The following is a 27,242-nucleotide window of genomic DNA, read 5'->3' as shown; positions in this document are numbered from 1 at the left end:
GTTAAGCTATTTCAAGGTACAATACAATTAATTTCAAGGACGATAATATAGGTGCTTCAAAAATCTAATACCTTTTACTATTTTGGAGAGGAAACTTACCCTTTCTGGTCTTGCTTCGCACGATCACGACTTCAGGGTGCGCTTACAAGAAAAATGTCGAAACTTCCGTTTTGATGCATCATGGGATAGGAAAAGGCACCAAACTTGAACACCAAGTGTTTAGAAGTAGAACGCCTCTTGCACGCCGATGTTAAAATTAAAACGTTCATGGTGGTTTTCTGATTTTCTTTTCTAATTTTCAAAACTTTCAACCCGTAATAAACGTGTAAAATTATTTTGTATACTTCCTTTTTAGAAAAAACATGCTTTCAGCAATTGTAGGCCGGAAATATTTTCACTTAGTGTGAAATTCGTTACACCAAAATCCGTGTACGTTTACCGGACAGTGAAGCAATAGTAAATTTCATATAGCCACTGTAAAGTAAAAAGCACAAAAGACTGTCAATTGTTTCACAGTATTGTAAAATTTCTGTGATGTAGAGTTTTTGAACACTTGAAGGAGATCGTTGTTAACACATAGTGTTCAGATTTAGAACATCAATGTTAATATTATGAACACTGGTGTTAACAATATGAACACTAGCCGTTCAAATTTGAACACCGACATGTACATTTTGAACGCGTAAAGACGCGTCTAGCGTCCGCTATTTTACAGTGTACAGATAGTGGAGTTTCAACAAGTTCGGAAAGCTACTCTAATCCGCATTGAGGCACATTTATCAACATCAATGATACTTCTTGCACTCAATCCGCGAAACAGGAGTGAAACCTAGTGCTTAAAGTTCTTCCTTATTTCTTCTTTGTCGCTTTCAATTTCACAAAATGTACAAAATCTGAAGTTTAATAACTTGTGGGCGAATCAGAAGGGTACAACATGGAAGTATTATAATGAAATGGATTTCCAAAACAGAAGCCTTTAACTTGGATTAAATCTTGCTGTTTGGTCGTTAAGGTACCCCGTCGCAGCCATCGGAAGTACGTATCGAAAGTGTCCAAGGTAACTCCATCATTGTTGCTTGGGATCCACCTGAAGAAGACCCTGCCTTTGGAAGCCAGGTGCTGGGATACGTGGTTCAAAAGTTGGAATTCGGTCAGACATCCTGGATCACGTATGCTGACTCTGCCTTCGACGAGAACAGGATCACTATATCTGACTTGAAATTTGGCATTATCTACAGAGTAAAGGTTGCCGCCAGAAATAAACTTGGCGTTGGACTCTGGTCAGCTGAAGAATCCCATCTACACAGAGGTAAGATTTTTGTGACTTGCACGGACCTTATTGTCGTTGAAATGAGCCTCTTTACATTATACTTGTAGCTCACTCAAACTGTATTCCGACCATAAGGAACCCAGAAATCTGGTTGTTGTTGTTTGTATTGTTGTTTATGTTTATTATTCGAGTTGTTGTTGTTGTTGACCAATAACATTCAACGAAGATAACTGTTGTGTTGTGGTTGTTTCAAACGTAATGTAGATGTCATGAGAAACGCATAGAGTTACATCAGGTCAAAGATGATAGTGTCCTTATAGCGTTTCTTATGACATCTGCATTACGTTTGAAACAACCAAAATACAACAGTTATCTTCGTTGAATTTTATTGGTAACAACAACAACTCGACTAATAACATAAACAACAACACAAACAACAACAACAACCAGATTTCTGGTTTCCTTATGTTCCTACTGAAATTTCCATTCACTTTGATCTCACAGATACGCTGAGCTGTTTCAATAGGCCCGATGCAACAGATTTCCGAGGTAGGATTTCACGTGACCGAAATGGCGTAGTATGTGAAAAGTGGACCGATGTAGAGGTAGCCCGTGGCTTTGCCTATCGCCCTGAGACTGTGCCTGGAACAGGGCTAGGAAACCACAATTTTTGTCGTAATCCCCTGGGGTCAAAGGACACAGCTTGGTGTTACACAACCCGTTCGTTTTGGCCATCAGAATGTGATGTCGGTACCGAGGAAGAAGATCCCTGTCCTAGAAGTGAGTACCAACACTTAAAATTGGTCCCATGACCAAAAAATTATCTTTTTTTCAGACGGACAGCAAAAAGCAAAAGCAAAAATACTAGCCAAGTATAATGTCTCTCAATTGAGAAAAATTCTGACACAGACAGCATGTATACAGAATATGCTTTATAGTACCTGTGACAAAATTAAGACCGGCGTATAAAAACCCTAAGAATTTCACACAATACTTCACACGTTTTTTTCATGCTGCAGCTGTTATTGTAAAGTGCGTTCGAAGGCTAAGTTTTTGTGCAAATCCTTTAATTATTGTATAAATATATCAATTTTGCAGAGTGTGCAATAGGATTTATGTTGTCAAGCACTGGTGATCGTGATTGTGGTAAGTTAGTGATTTTCATTGTTGCAAACTTTGAACGCATGTCAGGGGTCTTCAATATCCAGTGATAATTTAAACGGCAGAATTTCTATTAATATTCTAATGCATTTTACTAATGCATTTTAAACAAAAGTTGAAAATCACGGATAAAGCAGAAGCTACCATCTTTACGATTTGAAAATCACTCTCCCATTTGTGTTACCCTCTTCCCACCCTCCAAACACAAGGGAAACTCCCCACAAGGGTGGGAATGTCAAGGTTCCTCCACATACCGTGAGATAGGGTGAGAGGCCGAAGGCTTTGGACCTTACAGCATTTTAGATCAATTTCATGGAAAGAATACCCGGATTTAAGACAAATTTTCTCAATTTATGTCTATTTGCATACAATTTCATGCAAAAACAATAACGACCAATCAGAGGACGTTAGCTGAGTACAGCATCACGGGCATATTGCGACAAATCAATTTATTAGCCATGTCCTGGTGTTTAAATGGTTATACTGCATCAACAAGATGCTTGTTATATTTTGCTTTGTGAAAGGCCATTCACAATAGAAATCACATTTATTTCCATGAAAATGCGATGTGAATATCCAAAGCTGTAAATTTTAACAAATTGGGATGTATTGACGAAATGTTGTCATGGATAAATATTTTTTGTTTTCAAGTTTGTCATCGATATATTTTTAAAAATCCCGTTTTAAGAACAAGGGGTACTTTGGAAATTTTGCAGTGGGTGTTTTGTTGCTGTTGGCAATCTCAGTGTTACTGCAAGAGCCGCAAGATTTACATATCGATACAACGTATTTTTTGCAATTTACAGTGTAATTAAAAAATCGACGATATTTGTGTAAACGAAGCCGACCTACAAATCTTACGGCAACTAACTAGTCAACAAATTAACAACAGATACTATACACATTTTCCATAAGTGTCATTACTCACTTTTCTGGAACATGTTATTTATCATTAATGTGAATATTTCGAATTAATTGTTTTCCCTATAAAGTACCTGATGATGAGACAGAGATATATTCCAAAGTGCCGTTAACAAACGGAGAGGTTTGCACATGCGCACTGCAAGTTAAATCAACTGGTGAATACCTGCGGCCAAAATCGTATCTTGGTTGGACGTATGCCTGTGCTCATGCATTAGCCCAGAGTGCGACGCATTTGATAGAGAACATCTACAATATGGATGCTGACGTCTGTTATGAAGAGTGTATCAAAAGGTAAAAGCGAAAGATGGACTTTGAACATTCATAAGGCCTTGCCACTTCATATCTTGTTACATACACATGACAGTGGCATATGAATGTTCATAAACCTTTATGACGGCATTGAAAGTTCGTCGTCAAAGAAAAAATGCTGCTCGAAGATTTTGCGACGAGTAACCCTAAACCTCTTTCAAAATGATGCTTTTTCATTAGGTTTTGACACCTGTGGATCATCTAAAGTGATTGATATATTTTTATTAGGAGTTTCCGGCTACCCCTACCCCACTACTGAACTGCTGTTAGCGTACTTACCTACGCAAACACTAATAATTCGGCCACTCTCCCTCAAAAAGTTCAAGTTGGCCTGTGCACAGTAAAGTTCTATGAACTGATATTAACGTTTTATGACAAGTGATTTTAAGTTTACTCTTTCCATTTGTTTGACAGTGGAGGGTGTGAGGCATTCACCTACTCCTCTAACAGCTTCAACGAATCACGATACTCAAACGAATCAGATATCCGTCTATGCACGCTGTTCAGTGACCTTAATCGACCCATCGAAATCAGAAAATCTAAAGAATGGACTAATGATCTGTCCCAAGAAATCCCCGATGACAATTATATTCTGTCGTGGGGCTGCTGGGCTGCGGACGATCCTAGAAATCCGTCAGCAATTTGGGAAGAAGTGGAGCTGAACAGTTTCTTGGTTACCAAGGATTTAGGTAAGTGCTGAAACTAGTCGGCCCTCCTAGTTCTCTTTTGGTAACAGGGAGAACTGAAGTGATTTTTCAATTATCTCTGAACTGTGAAAAAAGATGCAAAGTAAAAAAAAGGAAATCAAAATTTTCACGAGTGTTTTTATTATACTTCATTATTAATTGGCTACTACTTTTCTGTATTTTTTGTAATATCAGGAATATCTTGAAATTTGCGTGAAATATCAGTAATTGGCTCATACCAGTATATTGATGGCGCAAATACAGCGATCTGATTGGTCGAGAACCGTGGTATATTGGCAATATACCACGGCTGGCATACGCGCGAGCTCTCAGCTTGAGCAAAAATCCTTTTTATGACGTTCCACGCCAGAATTTCAATATACTGTTATGATATAGCAATAAATCACACCCGGCAACGGTACACCACTTGATTTTGACCAATTCTCTTCATATATGCACTCGCTATCGCTTGTGCATATATGTTGTGAGCTGGTCAAAATCTCGTGGTATACCATTGCTGGGTGTGCTTTATTGCCTAAACATATTTCCAAAAGCAAAGAGGATATACTGTAGTAAGAGCCACGTCACATTGACACAGGGAGCACATTGGCGAAAACCCTGACAGACCTCCCCTTAATGCCTATGTGTATTTCTCCAAATATTTTGTAAAAAGTTTGTTGACTGCAAAAGTTAACAAGTGGTTTGCATTCATGTTTTCAATAATATCAATAGTAAAATTAGTTTCATTCAAGGGAGGGGTTCCATTAAGAATTATGGAAATTGTAATACCAGAGTCAAGCTTTGTGACTTTATCACAGGACTATGTTAAGATTATCACAGTTCACTGTGAGTTTAATGTGATTTTTCTATTTCTGTAGCCTTCAAGAATTACACAATTGACATAGAAGTCTCAAGGGCACCAGCATCTGGACTGTATATATCAGTGGTGATTTTGGGAACTGTCAATCAAACCACTCCCATTAACATAATGGTGAAAACTGGACGGAACTCCATTCAAATATCCAATATAAACGTAGGATTTATTTCTGCCATAAAAATTACCGGACAGATTGGAGAAGAAGTTACCATTCAACAGGTTCGTTTACCATTATGGTGATATGTGTGTCTTTGAACTGTCCAGTTTGCATGTACCATTACAGTGATGTATCATGTGTTTAACTGTAGGAGTAATTTTGTCACTGTCCAGTTTGCATATAGCATTACAGTGATGTGACATGTGTTGAACTGTAGGAGTAACTTTGTAACTGTCCAGATTGCATACACCAGTACAGTGATGTATCATGTGTTAACTGTAGGAGTAACTTTGTCACTGTCCAGTTTGCATATGCCATTATCAGTGATGTGACTTGTGTTGAACTGTAGGAGTAACTTTGTAACTGTCCAGATTGCATACACCAGTACAGTGATGTATCATGTGTTGAACTGTAGGAGTAACTTTGTCACTGTCCAGTTTGCATATGCCATTACAGTGATGTGACATGTGTTGAACTGTAGGAGTAACTTTGTCACTGTCCGGTTTGCATGAACCATTACAGTGAAGTGACATGTGTTGAACTGTAGGAGTAACTTTGTCACTGTCGGGTTTCCATGTACCATTATAGTGATGTAGAGAACTGTTTGAGTAACTTTGTCACTGTCCAGTTTGCATGTACCATACAGTGATGTCTCATGTGATGAACTGTAGGAGTAACTTTGTCACTTTCCGGTTTGCATGTACCATTACAGTGATGTGACATGTGTTGAACTGTAGGAGTAACTTTGTCACTGTCCGGTTTGCATGAACCATTACAGTGATGTGACATGTGTTGAACTGTAGGAGTAACTTTGTCACTGTCCAGTTTGCATATACCATTACAGTGATGTATCATGTGTTGAACTGTAGGAGTAATTTTGTCACTGTCCGGTTTGCATGTACCATTACAGTGATGTGACATGTGTTGAACTGTAGGAGTAACTTTGTCACTGTCCGGTTTGCATGTACCATTACAGTGATGTGACATGTGTTGAACTGTAGGAGTAACTTTGTCACTGTCCAGTTTGCATGTACCATTACAGTGATGTGACATGTGTTGAACTGTAGGAGTAACTTTGTCACTGTCCAGTTTGCATGTACCATTACAGTGATGTATCATGTGTTGAACTGTAGGAGTAACTTTGTCACTGTCCAGTTTGCATGTACCATTACAGTGATGTGACATGTGTTGAACTGTAGGAGTATTTTGTCACTGTCCGTTTGCATGTACCATTACAGTGATGTGACATGTGTTGTACTGTAGGAGTAACTTTGTCACTGTCCAGTTTGCATGTACCATTACAGTGATGTATCGTGTGTTGAACTGCAGGAGTAACTTTGTCACTGTCCAGTTTGCATATAGCATTACAGTGATGTGACATGTGTTGAACTGTAGGAGTAACTTTGTAACTGTCCAGATTGCATACACCAGTACAGTGATGTATCATGTGTTGAACTGTAGGAGTAACTTTGTCACTGTCCAGTTTGCATATGCCATTATCAGTGATGTGACATGTGTTGAACTGTAGGAGTAACTTTGTCACTGTCCGGTTTCCATGTACCATTATACTGATGTAGAGAACTGTTTGAGTAACTTTGTCACTGTCCAGTTTGCATGTACCATTACAGTGATGTATCATGTGTTGAACTGTGGGAGTAACTTTGTCACTTTCCGGTTTGCATGTACCATTACAGTGATGTGACATGTGTTGAACTGTAGGAGTAACTTTGTCACTGTCCGGTTTGCATGAACCATTACAGTGAAGTGACATGTGTTGAACTGTAGGAGTAACTTTGTCACTGTCCAGTTTGCATATACCATTACAGTGATGTATCATGTGTTGAACTGTAGGAGTAATTTTGTCACTGTCCGGTTTGCATGTACCATTACAGTGATGTGACATGTGTTGAACTGTAGGAGTAACTTTGTTACTGTCCGGTTTGCATGTACCATTACAGTGATGTGACATGTGTTGAACTGTAGGAGTAACTTTGTCACTGTCCAGTTTGCATGTACCATTACAGTGATGTGACATGTGTTGAACTGCAGGAGTAACTTTGTCACTGTCCAGTTTGCATGTACCATTACAGTGATGTGACATGTGTTGAACTGTAGGAGTAATTTTGTCACTGTCCGGTTTGCATGTACCATTACAGTGATGTGACATGTGTTGAACTGTAGGAGTAACTTTGTCACTGTCCGGTTTGCATGTACCATTACAGTGATGTATCATGTGTTGAACTGTAGGAGTAACTTTGTCACTGTCCAGTTTGCATGTACCATTACAGTGATGTGACATGTGTTGAACTGTAGGAGTAATTTTGTCACTGTCCAGTTTGCATATACCATTACAGTGATGTGACATGTGTTGAACTGTAGGAGTAACTTTGTCACTGTCCAGTTTGCATATACCATTACAGTGATGTGACATGTGTTGAACTGTAGGAGTAACTTTGTCACTGTCCAGTTTGCATGTACCATTACAGTGATGTGACATGTGTTGAACTGTAGGAGTAATTTTGTCACTGTCCAGTTTGCATATACCAATATAGTGATGTGACTTGTGTTGAACTGTAGGAGTAACTTTGTCACTGTCCGGTTTGCATGTACCATTACAGTGATGTGACATGTGTTGAACTGTAGGAGTAACTTTGTCACTGTCCAGTTTGCATGTACCATTACAGTGATGTGACATGTGTTGAACTGTAGGAGTAACTTTGTCACTGTCCAGTTTGCATATACCATTACAGTGATGTAACATGTGTTGAACTGCAGGAGTAACTTTGTCACTGTCCCGTTTGCATATACCATTACAGTGATGTGACATGTGTTGAACTGTAGGAGTAACTTTGTCACTGTCCAGTTTGCATGTACCATTACAGTGATGTATCATGTGTTGAACTGTGGGAGTAACTTTGTCACTGTCCAGTTTGAATGTACCATTACAGTGATGTGACATGTGTTGAACTGTAGGAGTAAGTTTGTCTATGTCCAGTTTGCATGTACCATTACAGTGATGTATCATGTGTTGAACTGTAGGAGTAACTTTGTCACTGTCCAGTTTGCATGTACCATTACAGTGATGTGACATGTGTTGAACCTTAGGAGTAACTTTGTCACTCTGAAGTTAGCATGTACCTTTGCAGGGATGTGTGTATTTAAATATGACAGTATTTCACTGTCCATTTTTATTCCACTTTCTTTGCGTCCTTTTCTAGTTTGCTTTGAAAAGCCTTTAGCATATCTATCCATTTGATGCAGGGGTTACCACACAATCTTATTAACATAATTGCAACTAATTTGGGATAATTGGATCTCTATATTTTTCAAATTTCTCAAAAGTGTCAGGTGCCCTATAGCTGAGTTTTGCAATAGTACAAAGTACTCATGAAAACAAGTAACTTAAAAAGAAAAGCAGATGAGCTTACATTTGCAGATTTAATCGACATTACTTCACTATCCAATTATCACCAAATTAGTTCTAATCGTGTTTATTTTTGTTTGCAGAACTTCTATCCACAAAGTACTAATCCAAAATCTCTTGGCATTTATCATACTTAGGAGTGCTCTGGATAGCAAAATTAACATTTGTTTAAATTGTCATAAAATTGCACAATTTTAAGTTTACACAATTTTTCCCCATTTTTTCTATCAAAAACGATTCTTCTACTGCATGTGTGAAAGATGTAATTTTGGTAAAAAATTTTGCGAAATCGGTATTTGTATTTCTTCCTACATCTTTCCTCATTTTGGACAAAATATTTTCTTTAGAAGTATTGTCCAATGGTTTCACATTTGGTGTGTAGGTTCCTAGAAATCGGTTTATTCAGGTTTATTCCAATGATGGAAAAAATTGCATTAATAAATCGTTTAAGGTCATTATCCATATTGTTTCTTAAAACATTTTATCTTTAGCTACTCTGCAGATGATTTAAATATTTGATATAGAGATCTTGGCGATGACCTTACTCAGATTTCTCCAAATGGTGACTAAATTCTCTGTAATAACGTCTTATAGGCCAACTTTTAAATTTTTGGCTGAAACATTATTTTTCACTGAAGTAATTGACAAACAGCTTTTATATTAGTTTTGAAGATGCTGTAGGATGATCTCATTTGTAGAAATTGAAATGACTTTCTGTCAAAATATCTTCTGTGAAATCACAGGCCTGATTATTTTTAAAGTTTGCATGTATGTTCCTATAGATGACAAATGTTGTACAGGATAAAGTCTGGGCCAAATTCCAGAGTTTTGGTCACAACATTATATTCGCTGTAACCACTCACAAAGTTACTGTTCCTGTGCATAATTTCATGTAGAGATGGTATTTGGATTCTGTAAATTGTATCATAAATCACATGCTGTTTCTAATAGTAAATATTTAGCATGTTTTTCAATTTATTAGGTAACACTAAGAATCAGTTGACTTTTTCTAACGTGTCGCAATGGAGCTACCAGTCACTTGTCCAAAATCCCTGTTATACAGCTATACTTGGAAAGATGCTAGTCCAATGGATTTATTGAATTTGCGTTCAACTGTTTGGCTGTAAGCTGTGTAACAGTACATAACGTTCTCTGAACTGGGTACTGAATCACCAATATAACTTACTTTCAATAGATAATTGGCATTATTCGTACAGTAAAATCTGCATTTTGAAGTCTACACATCATGAAAGATACTTAGATTAGGGGTCATCTAGGGAAATTAAAATGGGCATTTGTTTTCTGACATTTTATTGTAGATTTAAAAAAATGAATGATAGACATTTGTCTATTTATTTATCAACAGATTGATATCCAGTTGGACAGGATTGTTTCCACTTTTGTCGGTGACTGGTGTGGTAAAGGAGATTACAGATTCCAGCCATCCTTTTGCCGGAATCGAGGTTCACTGGGTGGTCCATCAGCAAATACACGTCTGCTGACACCAAGTAAGTAAGAGTTAACACTTTAAAATCTCCAGAACTTTTTACTTTAAATGTATTTCAGTAATTTTGTCCTGTCTGGTTAACACTACTTTCCGGTATTATTCCCGATGCCCAGTATTCAACTAGCCAAGTGATTCAAAGTAGCATATACATGTCCAGTGTTATTGATGACAAACACAAAGTAGTTGATACACCTTTTTCATCTTTACTACTGGTACTCTGAGTATTGACAAGAAGACTTAAGAAGAAGATAGGTCTCGTATACCTAGGAGAAATAGATTGGTCCTTGATCTTTAAGTATTAACCCTTTCGCCACCATGGTTTTGCCCAAAGCCATTGTTATCAATGGTGAATGTGGACCTTTGAACAGGGTATTGGGGTGAACAGGTTAAGAGGCATTAGCATACAAAAGTTCAGTTTTTGAAATAGCAACTAATTTTGGACATTATTTACTCTAAATATAATGATTGATTTAGACAGAACTTCATGTCTACCACGGTGACCAGATTATCTGTTACTTTATAGTTTCACCTATAAACAACTATAATTGGAAATCATTGAATGGATGAGGAAATGAACTTGGCTAATTAGGTGTAATGAAAGAACGATTGGGTGTTTATAGAGGGCATTTTCTCTTTCGTCCAAACGTTAGCAGAACCAGATGCAAACCGAATAATGAAATCTGTTTTAGATCATTGTATTCACTTTATCAGCCATAGTGCTCTGGGTGGTATAGAGTTTTGTCGAGCTGTTTTGAATTATGTCACACTGCAGGACAAACAGGGTTGCACATGAGCTAAACAACATGTCTTTAATTGTTTCTTTTATCAGCAACTACAACCCTGTTTCCTGACTTCCATGGCTTTGCCTGTTCTTCACTGACCTATTCCACTTCATTCAACGAGGCATTCTTCGGTTGGTGTCCCCTCACACCAAAGATGATCTCAGTTGGCCTGCCGGATGTTTGGCCACAATATTTTGTGGGCCTATTGGATGAAGAAGACTATGCTGACCGTGAAAGACGTGCTATAGCAGGTAATGTCAATGTCACTTTGTACACAAGTGTGGGCCAACTCAATTGAATGTAACAAGTTAAATGCACTGCCCAACATCAAAAGAGATAGACCGGCCGACACCTTGCTATAATTTCATCGGAATTGAAATAAATTCGACATACCACTGGCCCAGTGATTTCAGGAAAGAAGTTTCAACTAAACATAAGAAATTTGCCCTAAAACATTGACATTTCTGACATTCATTACAATTTATCATCAAACTGATTGATATATCATCAGATTGTGTGGTGTGGTGATCTGATCATTGGAGCTGTTTTACCTATTTCTTTCCTAAATATAAAACTTCATGCACCTTTGTACTCGTGAGAGTACTCCATAAATACTATCTGACTGACCATGAGTCATAATAAAAATCTAATTTGAACAAATTGTGATGTCTATTATCCCTGACATAAGTAATGAGAAAGAAATTTTCACATAACTGTCATGCAGCCTGCAGATTCCTTGAATTTGCCGTCAAAAGTTGCTGCAAATCTAGATAAAGCGCAAGTACAAATCTGCAATGTATTAGATAATACCTTGAAGGTGAACTGCTCCACTGTACTCATGAGATGTCTTTTTGTGCTTCTCCCACTCATTTTTAGCTCCCATAGCCATATGTATATATGGCAATGGAAGCTATTCTTATAGGCTAGGAAAATGTCTGTATGTCTGTATGTCTGTATGTCTGTATGTCTGTCCGTCAACATCAAAAACTCCAAAACCGCTGTACATTTCATCTTGATATTTGGTGTGTACATGGATGATGGGCTGTAGATGAGATTTTGTTCAAATGAAGTTGTCATTGCCAAAAATATGCAAATTAAGTGAAAAAATGTAAAAACAGTCAAAATTGAAAAAACTCAATAACCACTGAGCAGATTACATGAAAAATTAGCATGTAAGTACTTTGGGCTGACATGAAATGATTGTGCGCATCTTGGGTCAGTATCTTGGACTTGCTATTTTTCATGAATTTTTTTGTAATTTTCTCCCATTTTTGGTCAAAAAATCTCCTGCTCTGAAACCACAAGTCCGATTGATTTGAAACTTGGTATGGAAGTGCATAGGAGTGACCTTTCCCAAATTTGGGCAAATCGTGGTGAAATTTGCGTATTTTTAGTTTACACGTCCATAGACTCCCATGTATAAGGCCACAAAAAATAAAAATTTAGTTTCTCATCGTATTCATATTGCAAACAGGATGCAGTGACACAATTTTTAGTGCCCACGGATGAAGTCCAGTGAGCTTATAGATTGGGTCATGTCCGTCTGTTCGTCCATCCGTTCACGCAGATATCTCGGATATTTTGACAAAATGTCATGTGATCTTGATGACCTTTGATCTCAAATATACATATTTGTCCATAACTCAGTAACCACAAGTGCAACCACCCTTCATATATGGTATGATGGGACAGCTTATGACGCCACATATTGTACCTCATTAATTATGCACATATCTAATTTTGAGCGAGCCAATAGAGCTAGAGGTCTGATTTTTGGTATATAGAGATAACTTAGCAAAACAATTTTTTTGACAAAATGTCACGTGACCTCGGTGACCTTTGACCTCAAATGTACATATTTGTCCATAACTCAGTAACCACAAGTGCTACAGCCTTCATGTATGGTATGATGGGACAGCTTATGACGCCACATATTGTACCTCATTAATTATGTGCATATCTAATTTTGAGCGAGCCAATAGAGCTAGAGGTCTGATTTTTGGTATATAGGGATAACTTAGCAATACAATTTTTTTGACAAAATGTCACGTGACCTCGATGACCTTTGACCTCAAATATACATATTTGTCCATAACTCAGTAACCACAAGTGCTACAGCCTTCATGTATGGTATGATGCGACACCTTATGACGCCACATATTGTACCTCATTAATTATGCGCATATCTAATTTTGAGCGAGCCAATAGAGCTAGAGGTCTGATTTTGGTATATAGGAATTAGGGATAACTTAGCAATACAAATTTTTTGACAAAATGTCACGTGACCTCGATGACCTTTGATCTCAAATATACATATTTGTCCATAACTCAGTAACCACAAGTGCTACAGCCTTCATGTATGGTATGATGGGACAGCTTATGACGCCACATATTGTACCTCATGAATTATGCGTATATCTAATTTTGAGCGAGCCAATAGAGCTAGAGGTCTGATTTTTGGTATATAGGGATAACTTAGCAATACAATTTTTTTGACAAAATGTCACGTGACCTCGATGACCTTTGACCTCAAATATACATATTTGTCCATAACTCAGTAACCACAAGTGCTACAGCCTTCATGTATGGTATGATGCGACAGCTTATGACGCCACATATTGTACCTCATTACTTATGCGCATATCTAATTTTGAGCGAGCCAATAGAGCTAGAGGTCTGATTTTTGGTATATAGAGATAACTTAGCAAAACAATTTTTTTGACAAATGTCACGTGACCTCGGTGACCTTTGACCTCAAATGTACATATTTGTCCATAACTCAGTAACCACAAGTGCTACAGCCTTCATGTATGGTATGATGGGACACCTTATGACGCCACATATTGTACCTCATTAATTATGTGCATATCTAATTTTGAGCGAGCCAATAGAGCTAGAGGTCTGATTTTGGTATATAGGGATAACTTAGCAAAACAATTTTTTTGACAAAATGTCACGTGACCTCGGTGACCTTTGACCTCAAATGTACATATTTGTCCATAACTCAGTAACCACAAGTGCTACAGCCTTCATGTATGGTATGATGGGACACCTTATGACGCCACATATTGTACCTCATTAATTATGTGCATATCTAATTTTGAGCGAGCCAATAGAGCTAGAGGTCTGATTTTTGGTATATAGGGAATTAGGGATAACTTAGCAATACAAATTTTTTGACAAAATGTCACGTGACCTCGATGACCTTTGATCTCAAATATACATATTTGTCCATAACTCAGTAACCACAAGTGCTACAGCCTTCATGTATGGTATGATGGGACAGCTTATGACGCCACATATTGTACCTCATGAATTATGCGTATATCTAATTTTGAGCGAGCCAATAGAGCTAGAGGTCTGATTTTTGGTATATAGGGATAACTTAGCAATACAATTTTTTTGACAAAATGTCACGTGACCTCGGTGACCTTTGACCTCAAATATACATATTTGTCCATAACTCAGTAACCACAAGTGCTACAGCCTTCATGTATGGTATGATGCGACACCTTATGACGCCACATATTGTACCTCATTAATTATGCGCATATCTAATTTTGAGCGAGCCAATAGAGCTAGAGGTCTGATTTTTGGTATATAGGGATAACTTAGCAATACAATTTTTTTGACAAAATGTCATGTGACCTCGGTGACCTTTGACTTCAAATATACATATTTGTCCATAACTCAGTAACCACAAGTGCTACAGCCTTCATGTATGGTATGATGGGACACCTTATGACGCCACATATTGTACCTCATTAATTATGCGCATATCTAATTTTGAGCGAGCCAATAGAGCTAGAGGTCTGATTTTTGGTATATAGGGATAACTTAGCAATACAATTTTTTTGACAAAATGTCACGTGACCTCGGTGACCTTTGACTTCAAATATACATATTTGTCCATAACTCAGTAACCACAAGTGCTACAGCCTTCATGTATGGTATGATGGGACAGCTTATGACGCCACATATTGTACTCATTAATTATGTGCATATCTAATTTTGAGCGAGCCAATAGAGCTAGAGGTCTGATTTTTGGTATATAGGGATAACTTAGCAATACAATTTTTTTGACAAAATGTCACGTGACCTCGATGACCTTTGACCTCAAATATACAAATTTGTCCATAACTCAGTAACCACAAGTGCTACAGCCTTCATGTATGGTATGATGGGACACCTTATGACGCCACATATTGTACCTCATTAATTATGTGCATATCTAATTTTGAGCGAGCCAATAGAGCTAGAGGTCTGATTTTTGGTATATAGGGATAACTTAGCAATACAATTTTTTTGACAAAATGTCACGTGACCTCGATGACCTTTGACCTCAAATATACAAATTTGTCCATAACTCAGTAACCACAAGTGCTACAGCCTTCATGTATGGTATGATGGGACAGGTTATGACGCCACATATTGTACCTCATTAATTATGCACATATCTAATTTTGAGCGAGCCAATAGAGCTAGAGGTCTGATTTTTGGTATATAGGGATAACTTAGCAAAACAATTTTTTTGACAAAATGTCACGTGACCTCGGTGACCTTTGACCTCAAATATACAAATTTGTCCATAACTCAGTAACCACAAGTGCTACAGCCTTCATGTATGGTATGATGGGACAGCTTATGACGCCACATATTGTACCTCATTAATTATGCACATATCTTATTTTGAGTGAGCCAATAGAGCTAGAGGTCTGATTTTTGGTATATAGGGATAACTTAGCAAAACAATTTTTTTTGACAAAATGTCACGTGACCTCGGTGACCTTAGACCTCAAATATACATATTTTTCCATAACTCGGTAACCGCAAGTGCTACACCCTTCATGTTTGGTATGATTGGACACCTTATGACGCCACATACTGTACCTCAATAATTATGCGCATATCTCATTCTGAGCGAGCCAATAGAGCTGGATGTCTGATTTTTGGTATATAGGGATAACTATAGGAGAGAAATTTTTTGATCAAATGTCATGTGACCTCGATGACCTTTTACCTAAAATATATGTTTATGTCAATAAATAAGTAACCACAAGTGCTGTGTCCTTTGTATTTAGTAGGATGGGAGACCTTATGACAACACACGCTTTACCTCATTAATTATGTACACATCTAATTCTGGGCAAGCGAATAGAGCTAGAGATCTGATTTTTTGGCATATAGGGATTAATTGGCAATATATTTTTTTTTTCAAAATGTCATGTGACCTCGATGACCTTTGACCTTGATTATACATATATATGCATATTTCAGTAACCACAAGTTCTATACCGTCCAATTTTGATAGGATATTAGACCTTAAGATGTCACATCTTGTACCTCATTTATAATGCGCATATGTATTTCTTTGCTGGCCAATACTGCTAGAGGTCTGATCTTTTTTCCCGATTTAGAACCATAACTTAGACATGACTCATGTGTTTCAAATTGGGAACAACGACATAGACCTATGTGCCCATAGATCTCAACATATACACTCCAGTGATACTTCTTAATGACCACATTTTCCTGCCCCATCAAGACTAATACTCCTATTACAAGTGGGGACTATGTCATTGTAAATGACTTGTTGAGTTAATGGTTGTATCACAGTATTCGATATATCTAATTCTGTATTTTTTCCATTTTATATTCTGAATAATTACATTAAACATATTTCACTGTCTCCAGTACATTTCATTTAAGTATTTTCACTTCATGCACTTTATCCCTTTAACACATGTTCAAATATCTGACCAGAGAACAAACACTAAATAGTCCAGGATGGGAGCTACAGTGTCATTGACGCTATTTTTAACATACTTTCATCCCCGTTAGATATGACCACATTTTCCTGCCATTTTGAAATAAATCCAAGATCATGGCTCATTCCTTTCAAAACTGCAGACATCTCATCATCATCTTACAGCTAGAAATATGTTTATTTTAATTCAAAGTTGTCTTGTGTTTGTTGTATTACAATATCTGTCAATCATTTGTTTAAGATTTTGAATATGTAGGCTAATTATAACCGCAATTTCACCATCAGCAAATAAATTCTAAACATATTAAGAGTCTAAATATCTATCCCTGAGGCACATTCTGCCTAAAGAGAATTAAGCGATGTCTTTCATCATATTATCATCTTAATTTAGAATTACAATTGTTCTTGATTTAGCCAATGAGCAGGATAAATACGTTATCTCCGATGATGAACTGGCATGGCCTCAAGCAGTGGATTCTTGCCTGCAGCAAGGCAGAGTCCTGGTTAAAGTGCTCAGCCATACTATTTTTGAAGAGTTGTTAGATGAACTCCGACGTAAGGGTGATCTGAGACTGTCAGATTTCTGGATCAATGGATACAATGTTGGAAGATCAACATGGAAAACACATGACAAGCAGCCATTGCCAGCCATTGAGCCAAGTCCATGGGCAACTGGAGAACCTAACTTGTCGGGGAAATGCCTGCAACTCTGGTATGAACAGAATATTTTAGATTATTAATAAGAACAATACTTTCACACACAACCATTGTATGAAATCAGAATTATAGAAAATATAATGTTCACTTGACTAAACGATGTACATGTCTTTGAGTGAACTAGCAGCTAGGTCTAAGTATTCACTACGTTTCATATTATATACCATACATGTGTGTATGTATAGACAGGATCATATATGAAACTCAACTTGATACCTACAGATTTCATCAATTATAAATCACATGTAGAAAGTGTACTTATTTTGTAACAGCAGATACTTCTCAAAGTTTGCCAAGTTAAGTAAATCACCTTTGTTTTGCAGGGTTGCCCCCATCAGACAGTTTCTCTTCCTGTAAAAAGTTACAGGACATCTGCGATATCACCAAGTATTGTTCATCACTGACGTCAATTCATATGCAAATGTGTACCATGTCAAAATGGTCACATCTTTAATAATTGGTGAGAAGAAAGAACAATAAATGTATATTCCTGACTTTAATATGCGTAACTGTCTGTGTTTCACTGATTAGGTACAGAGATGGTGCTCATCGATTTGATGACACAATCTGTTCGATGCGGAAGAAATACATTTGCCAGTCACAATGTAAGTTTTCAAAGTTTACTCTTTTGTATCATGTTTGATGGTGTTTCTCAGTTTATATGTGATGTTTACACACTAATAAACTTCAGGTCAAAAAAACAGTAGACCGAATCAGAAGTGTAAGACATTTTGGTTCAGTTAGAAGTAGTAAACAACATACAACAAACCTCAATTCCCATTCCCAATTAAAGAAAACCAGTAACTTCAAGATGTCAACTTGACAGGGACATATATGTTGCAAAGCAGAGCAAGTATTGTGGAGCAGAAAATAGCAAGTAATATACCGTACATGTTGTGTACCTCATGACTGATTTTTGTTTCTTTAAAATCTTAAGGTTTTTTAAAACAATCATATCCTTAGACTAGTCCGCAATTGTTATTAATTGACTTTTTTTTGAAACCCCTCTTCACATTTTTGCCATCTTGCCTGGGAAAAATTTCCAACTCGATTATTTTTCCATTGGGTGAATATTGAGAACAGATGATGTGGTAAATCTCAGATCCTGGACATTTTTAGGAAAGTTGCTTCTTTTGAAAAAATCACATGATATTCTTTCATTTTCATATTTTTCTTTCATTTTTGTTCCTACAAATGAGGAAGAACAAATTTTATAGTGATAGGCACCCAAGTTGAAAAGTGAGTTTTATAGATTAAAGTTTTCTTTTATTTATCTTTCAAAAGACACCCTGAGGACTTCAGAATGTAAGTACAACAATGAAAAATATGCCAATACTGAGTGTGTAGCTATGCTGAACTTCAACATTGAAGATATGAGAAATGAATTCTTGGAAGACAAATCTGTAGTTGTGGAAGAAGCCACGCTGTCTCTCAATTTTCAAGGAGAACGTCACATACGCTACCTTGCCATCGAAGGGATCACTGAACCGTGGACGAGAACATCAAGGGCTTATGGCAGCATACCACCAAGTGTTTTAATCGATTTGGTGGATACCAACACAACAAAGGAATCCTCCGTCAACATCCTGACTGAACAACTTCGTACATGGACAGAGGCAAGTAATTTGTCAGTCTCCATTAATTGCGTAGCTCTAGAGTTGGGGTATCAAACACAGTCTGAAAACAAACTATAGTTCCAATGGCTTTGACATCTGGTTGATGGTGACATTTCGTTGACTGCACATTTCAGTCTCAAAAGGTCTTGCCCAAATTTTCATCCAAAGATCTGCCATGTTCAAGAAAGATTAATATTTTTGATAAGTGTGTTTGTTGATTCCCCACAGAAATTTGATTCAGATTTTGTAATTTTCTTCTTTTTTTCGTTCTTCTTGTAAAAAGAATAGTATCATATCTTATTTTTTTGACATCTGATTGATTGGAAAGACACTCACGTAGATAACTTGGCACGAGAGCTTTCAACCTATTCGCCCCATGATCACCATTGATAACAATGGAATAGGGCCAAAACATGGTGGTGAAAGGGCCAGCTGTCTTCAGATATGTATAAACTTTAACAAAATTTAACACAACTGCAAAATAATTTTTCTTCTTTTAGATCACTTATGGTAACCCAATAACATTTTACCTATAGTCCTAGAAATTCAAACTTGGTCAAATATACAAATACAACACTAAAAGTTCAATGAAAAAAAATGTGATTCACTTTAAAGACAAGGCATGGCATGACAATTTGTGATTATGCAGGAAAAGCTGAATGGATTTTCGATAGCTGGCCGTCATGGTTTAATGATCAGAGCACTCAGAGAATATCAGCAGGCCGGATTTGATGACCTTGTCATGTGGTCGGATTCCCATCTAAGGCCACAGCTGAAGCTCAAAATACAGCGTAAGTATGAAAGTTTCATTTGTTTCACTCATGGTAGCCTGTCATAGGAATTTCTCTGTGTATTATATGTGGTACCTTTTCTTGTGGTAGACCTTCTTGTATTATATGGTCAAGATTCAAATGAAGTAAAAACAAAAAAAAATCAAAAAAGGCTGATTATTACTTTGACTATTATGGTACTATGTATCATGTCCTAGCCTATGGTAGATGTACATACTCGTACTTTGTATATGTAAATGCCTTATTTGTTACAATTAAAGCATTTACATATACAAAGTACAAGTATGTACATCTACCATAGGCTGGGACATGATACATAGCACCGTAATTGCCATAGTAAAATAATCAGCCTTTATTGACATTGTGTTGTATACAAAAACAGAAGTAGCAATACAGTGGAAATAAATGGCCAGTGCACAGCTGTACATTTGATGATTTTTCTTCACTTTTATCATTTCGTATGACAGTTGCAAGTTCTAGTTCTACACCAAAGAACATGTTGAAACACCTGCGAACAGATTCTACTTGTAGAATGCTCTGTTATTGTTTACATTTGAATTCTACTTGTTACCAGAATTAACTGGTCAACAATAACAATTTAAAGGTATATAGTCACCTGCAATCTAAACATGCCCATATACGGTAAAAAGGGTGTTCGTTGGTATTCAAAATGCCAACGTGAGGGTGCTGTTTTTAAAAAGCGGCCACCCGCTTAAAATCTGTGATTGGGTAGATTTTTTCTTTCCATGGTAACTGTGGCAAAATTGGAACAGGTGACAGTATACCTTTAATGCAGTCTGTACATGTATCGGATGAGTTGACAAACTAAAAACTGGTTACCACGACATGCTTCAAGCACAAGAAGAAGAAACGTTGAAACATTGAAATTAAAAATAGCGAATGGCCTTTTAAAGGCCCTTTTGGCAATCCCTGGGATAAACTTTATTCAAGTCTGTAAGAGGATTGTGGAGTTGTGATAGCCTTTTGTTTTCCATGGAAATTGTAATCTGGTGGGTAAATTTTCTGGTGAGACAATCTGGCCCCAACACAGGCCTTAAAAGGTGACTGCATTACAGTATTGACAGATAACTTGGGAAACGAAAAACATTTTATAATTTGTTTTACTTTCAAAACTTGCAGAAGTAAAATACTCTATGGAACCAAGAATTTATTTTTATAACTTTCAAACAATACTTGAGATCATTAAATTTATACTTTGCCTCTCATGATATGTCTTTGTTTTCAGTGTACCAGTGGTTGGTTGGTCCGTGGAGTCCCTGCAACCAGAAATTGTGCCAGGGTGGGACTCAGGAAAGAAAGGTGTCATGCATCCATGCAGTGACTGGCCTGCAAACTGATGACAAAAACTGCCGTTTCCACTTACGTCCACACATTGAACAGTCATGCCAAGCCTTCTTTGATCCAAGGTGAAAAAATTTCAGTAACAAATCTAATTAGAAGTTGATGAACCACTCAAAGGCAACTAGCTGTAACTTTCGTTGATTTTTTTACCTTCTTTTTTTTGAATGTTGCAAGTTCTTGTTCTACGTGCAAAAGAATATTTAAACATGTACTATTGTGATTTAGCTTGCCAGCACAGTTTCTGCACATGTAGGACGATGTACATGTACAATGCACTGCTATTGTTGACAGAATTAACTTGTCGACAACATCAGTGTAGACCACACATATAAAAACTTAGTTGACAAGCTGTGTAAGTTGATACATTATGTATCTCACAGTCATGCTTGGGGGTAAACAAGAAACTATACGTACATGAAATAAAGATAGTGGAAAAAACAATCATGACAGCTACTGGCTAGTCTTTCAGTTTAAATGTTTGGCCAAGAAGGTTTTTACAATTTAATAAATGTCAATTATTTGGCATCAGGATTGAAATGTATGTGGCCTGAGTTCCCTGATTTATACTTGAACTTGGGAAAACTTAAAATGGTCGCATTGGTAGCATTGACCACAGTAATTGAGGGAAGGAGGTGGTGGATAAGGTTATGTCTCGAGTGCATATGCATGGCGAGCAATAAGACTAGGTGACGCATGGTAACCTATATGTGTCTAAGGTCTAGACCCTATTCTCCTTGTCCTTCAAGACGTTAACCATGATTGTAGCAAAGCCATAATCACCAAAGAACATTTTGACCATAGTAAATATGGCGAAAAGTTTAAATTAGTGGCATCTTAAATAGCGATATTACACTCAGCTAAATTAGCTAAAAAAAGGATGCGAGGTTAAAAGACTGAAAAAACTTGTTTTACAGTGAAGTCTTGTGATATCTCTTATCTACTTTTCTGTGTATTGTCTCACAAACAAAGTCACAAACCATAGTGTGTACTGCAGATGTCAGTACGGATAAGTTCTTCCAAGACAATCACCACTTGAACATAAATCCATCATTTTAGGCAGTGGCTAAATTTCTAGGGACTACTAATAACTGTCCTAGAAGTGTTCTTCGTACAGATCCTCAATGGAGCATGTAGCTTTGACATATTTTATTTTTGTCTTTTCAGATGTTACTCATGGAAACATACCTCTCGTCCTGGATCCAAGTGCAATGGCACCAAAAATTGTGGATTTGGAACCATGAAAGGTCATATTATATGTGAGAATACCATGACTGGTGAAAGTGTTCCAGAATACTACTGCAGTAGGGAAAGAAGGCCAAGATTAGAGGAGTTTCCTCCAGTGAGGTGAGTTGGCCCTGGGCCAAACAAAAATACCCCACAGAAATCTTACCTTGGGACTATATCAAACAGACCATCACAGAATTTCTATAATATAAGGTAATAGACTTCATATGAAATTGTCCAAATTTCCAAGAGAAGTACCATTTTATTTCCTTTAGAATTTTTCTGGACGTGGAAAAACATCGATTTAAAGAAATAAATGAACCTGAAAAATGTGGACGTTGTGATGTCATATTTAACATAATCACTGAAGGTCTGTTTCTTAAGGTAGAATGCGCCAGTTGTCTACCTCTTGTGGGGCTCATTTTAAAGCTCTTTGAGTGTTGAGAAACATTTGCACTGTCTTAGTTTTTTGAAAATCAAAAAATTTTGTTTTTTCCGATGGAGTTAACACAGGGATGGAGGCCATTTTAATTGTAAATGTTGGTTATTTGTTTCTCTAGTACCAAACTTTGCACGGTGACCCTATTTTATTATTAAGTAAGAAAATGGTTGAAAGTTTCATTGAGGAAAGTTTTAGGGCAGTTTAAGTCTTTCACTTTGGGGCACATACTACGTTAAGATTAAAATTATAACAGGCACTGTAAAAATGGCATGTGGATTTATATCAAAGTTTACCAAGGCGCAGTCATTTGTTGAGTTAGGATATGCGTCTCTGGGACATACACATTCTGACATTTTAACTTTAATGATACTTATGTAGACTGATTTTCACAGTCACTGCAAGGTGATCAACAAGCTTGATGAGTACATGATATTTTTGGTGTCTTGTTTTTGTGAAAATCGAATTGCATATTTTCCCAAAATAGTAAGGATAGGGACCGACAGCCAACATTTGATTTTTAAAAAATCGAAAATTATAGGTAATTGTTTCTGTTGTATCAACAGTTGCAAGGTGACAACTGATTTTTATACTTTATTTTTTCCAACAGAGGTTTAAAGGGGAAGTTCACCAAGGCTCATTTTTACGTATGTGCTAGCTTTTGGGTCCCTTATTCTGGAAAAGCTATTTTTGCCATTTGTAACTCACACAAATATTTACTAAACCGGACAAAAATAGTGGCGAAAGTTGCAGTTTAGGGCTTCATCAACTTAATGTATTTTAAATCATGGGAAAAAAGTGCAAAACTTGACACTTTTGTCATGTGACATGGCAGGGACCATCTCTTATGGGTATGGCATTGCCATTCATATTCACACAAGGCTGTGCGTATTTGCATAACTATTGTTTATGTTGGAAAGTGTGGGTATATTTTCCAGGACTTTCTAGATTCAATTCTACTTTCAAGGACTTTACCAGGACTTTCAAGGACTTTCCGGGAGTGTACAGATCTTAAATTTGCCATGCGGAAAGTTTAAGCAAAAATAGAAATCTTTCAATTGATATCTAAATACCCTGGTATGCAAATAAATTCATACACTTTCCTTGTTCACTGTCCATATCAATTTGCTTTAGATTGTCAAGGTTGAGGAAGTTAGAATTCAAAAATTGTAATTCAAAAAGCTGTTGGATACAAACTTGTAATTTTGTTTCTTATCTTCTTAATTTCCCATATTGCTGTCATTGAGGTCACAAAGACATTTCCATAGTTATATTGGTTTTAAAAGTGACAAAAATGTAGTGTTTAAAGTTTCTTCCCTGGTGTATGTCATTTATGATTTCTGGTATAATTTGTTTATATATTTGTTTACATAGCTAATGTAAAAAATGATAAAAGATAATCAGTCTTGATGGATACAGTACATGGTACATTGAAATTTGAACAATTTGTTCCATATTCAGGTGTTCAGACTTCACTGGTTGTACATATGAGTGGGTGCCATCGGAATGGAGTGAATGTTCAGACCATTGTGGAGGTGGAGTTCTCACAAGGTAATAAATTTAGCTGTACTTGTAATGAAAATGTCACACTTTGATGCTTTAACAACCACACAGAGAAAATCATATTTGCATATTGATATTTGTGTATGGAAAGCATGGTGAGTGCATCTTTAAAAAGTGATGTGTTATAGAAGATGAAATTTTGTTCTTTGAACAATTACCTGTAAGGCTCAGGTAACATGTACTTATACGTATCACATTATGCTTATCTTATCACTCTAATTCTCATGCGTGCACATTTTGACTTGACATTATTCCTTGAGGGAAAATGGAGCCAAAAAAATTTAATCACAATGAAAAACAGAAAGACAAAGCACTCTTGCATCATTTTCATTTTTGTCTTACAATTGACTGAAATTAACATGCACAACACAAATAAGCAGTCCAAGATCACAAGTTGTCAGTATCCCAACCTCCCAATAGTGAATGGCAAAGTCTGTATTATGTTTACGCTGTGAGCCGTATTCAAAAGTGAAGATTGGCAAGATGTGTCAGGACTTTGTAGATATTCCTGGTTGTTGCTTGTATTAAAATGAGAGCTGACATTGTAACACTGCCCTCCACTCTTTCTTTGTATGTTTTAGTATTTGAGAAAATTATAACGTTAAAAATGACCACATCGATTGAAATGAAATTATGTGGCTTTTGTTTATGACAGAATACTTCCTGAAAATTACAAATACTGTTAAATTTTCTCAGATCCATAGAATGCTACAGTAGTAATGGTACCAAAGTTAATGACAGAATGTGTTCATCACTGGCTAGTCTGTCAACCACCGAGAAATGTCAAGATTACTCTGGTAAGTTGTTGCTGTGTATGTGTTTTTGTATGTCTATATAATATCAGACACAGTAATTGTAAACTGATCCTGTGATTAAAATTTTGCCAAAGATAATTGCCACTACTTACCATAGCAGGCAATGTACTTGCATAAATCTCCTGCTTCCTATACATGTGATGTACATTTATGAATTTCTTTTGATGTATACTTTTCAGATTGTAACGTTTGGGAATCTCTGCAACTCCTTCGGCAAGATCAGATATACAGTGACAGATCTCTTGTACAGAAACAGATCAATCTAACAGTGCCCATGGTGCAAGCTGAAGCAGCCCTCATGGATGCCAAGCAAAACATAGCTGAGAAAGAACTGGAATACTCACTTCAGGTAATTTAATCAATGATATCTTGGTGTAAGATCTTTCATTTCATATTCTGTGAAATGAGATTGGTAAAATCAAGTAATGTACTGGTGCAGCAGAACTGCTTATACCATCGATAATAACAGATGTTTTAGGTAGATCTAAATTCTTGAAATTTCGCAATTAATATGTATGAATTTAGAAGGATGAAATATTTACTCTGGCTCAGTGGGACTTAGGATCACCAAAACCATTTGGCTGACAGGATCATAGGACAAGTGTCTTGAGCCTGAAAGAAACAGTACAACTAGCGAATCAATCTGATAATTGAGACCTAGCCTTCATGATGTACTTTTTGGAGACAAAATTCCTCGAGTCATTTATAATCATCTCACAGCATACTGATTTATTTACGTAATGAAGAAAGTATTATTTGCTCTGTATTTTCTACAAGTTAAGCACCACTACTATTTAGGATACGAAATTGCTCTGGAAAAAACAAGTTAGATACACATTTATGTAAATGGATCAAAATTCTACCAACAATAAATGATAACTGAGAAGTGCACTGTTACAACTTTCTGACAAGCACTGTACCCATTCATTACTGTTACCAATAAAGCCCTGAACACTGCTAACTTTCATTAACCTGAGTGACAGGGCTGTAACATACATGCTGGACTCATTAGCTAGATTGACCCATACTGGTTAACTGTGTCGTTTACATCGTTCGGTTACAACACATGTCGCACACCGTAAATTGTTGAGCTTAAGTGATATCCACTGTTGTTTTTAGCTACTATAGACTATAGTCTATAGTAGCTATTGGGATGGGTATCCATCCGGCGTCCGGCGTCAGTCTGTATGTATGTATGCATGTATGTATGTCCGTTTGTTAGGCGTCCATCCACTCAAATTTCTTGAGAACCGCAGTACTTACTGATTTGATATTTTTGTGTAGATGAAAAATATGATTATGAGATACCGTTTTTTCTAATTTTTTGATATTGTTGAAAATATGCAAATTAGTGCCAAAAAGGCGTTTTTCGTAAAAAATCTTCTTCTTCATAACTGCTGGTCAGACAGCTTTGTTATTTGGTATACAGGTCCCTAGGGATAACCCAACTTAGATTTGTTCAAATTGTGATGAAATATGCAAATCTGTATTTCTAAGGAATCTTTTTGTCATTTTGGTCAAAACTTTATTTTATCAAAACTGCTCGTCTGACAGCTTTAATATTTGGTATACAGGTTCCTACAGATAAACTTAATATGATACATTGAAAATATGATGAAATCTGCAATTTTGTATTTTTGGTGCAATTTTTGCCGTTTTTGGTCAAAAAATGTGCTTCTCTAAAACTACTTGTGTTACGATTGTTATTTTAAGTAAAAGTATTATAGGAAATATGTACAATTTGTTGAACTCATAACAAACGTTCACTGGGATAAACAATGTCACACGGTACAATGTGGAGGGTCTTTTCTTTTGTTTACTGGAGTATTATTACTGGTAGTTCTTTTATTA

The 27,242-nt window shown here is 36.7% G+C and overlaps 1 protein-coding gene across 1 annotated transcript in view; it reads left to right on the top strand.

Annotated features, from left to right (window-relative positions):
* Positions 1–27,242, top strand: part of LOC139119766 (uncharacterized) — a 68,217-nt gene that overhangs the window by 21,752 nt on the left and 19,223 nt on the right. The window contains exons 4-20 of the mRNA XM_070683654.1: positions 1,013–1,309; positions 1,775–2,050; positions 2,369–2,416; positions 3,424–3,646; positions 4,079–4,353; positions 5,229–5,446; positions 10,175–10,316; positions 11,145–11,348; positions 17,279–17,576; positions 18,113–18,186; positions 18,866–19,197; positions 19,847–19,988; positions 21,235–21,415; positions 22,515–22,694; positions 24,475–24,564; positions 25,273–25,373; positions 25,571–25,740. Of these exons, the coding sequence (XP_070539755.1) occupies positions 1,013–1,309; positions 1,775–2,050; positions 2,369–2,416; positions 3,424–3,646; positions 4,079–4,353; positions 5,229–5,446; positions 10,175–10,316; positions 11,145–11,348; positions 17,279–17,576; positions 18,113–18,186; positions 18,866–19,197; positions 19,847–19,988; positions 21,235–21,415; positions 22,515–22,694; positions 24,475–24,564; positions 25,273–25,373; positions 25,571–25,740 (3,251 nt within the window). The remainder of the gene's footprint in view (positions 1–1,012; positions 1,310–1,774; positions 2,051–2,368; positions 2,417–3,423; positions 3,647–4,078; positions 4,354–5,228; positions 5,447–10,174; positions 10,317–11,144; positions 11,349–17,278; positions 17,577–18,112; positions 18,187–18,865; positions 19,198–19,846; positions 19,989–21,234; positions 21,416–22,514; positions 22,695–24,474; positions 24,565–25,272; positions 25,374–25,570; positions 25,741–27,242) is intronic.

The sequence above is a fragment of the Ptychodera flava genome, chromosome 20, assembly GCF_041260155.1.
Source record: "Ptychodera flava strain L36383 chromosome 20, AS_Pfla_20210202, whole genome shotgun sequence".
NCBI classification, from domain to species: domain Eukaryota; kingdom Metazoa; phylum Hemichordata; class Enteropneusta; family Ptychoderidae; genus Ptychodera; species Ptychodera flava.
The sequence above is the reverse complement of the archived record's forward strand: the minus strand, read 5'-3'. Positions and strand labels throughout refer to the sequence as shown.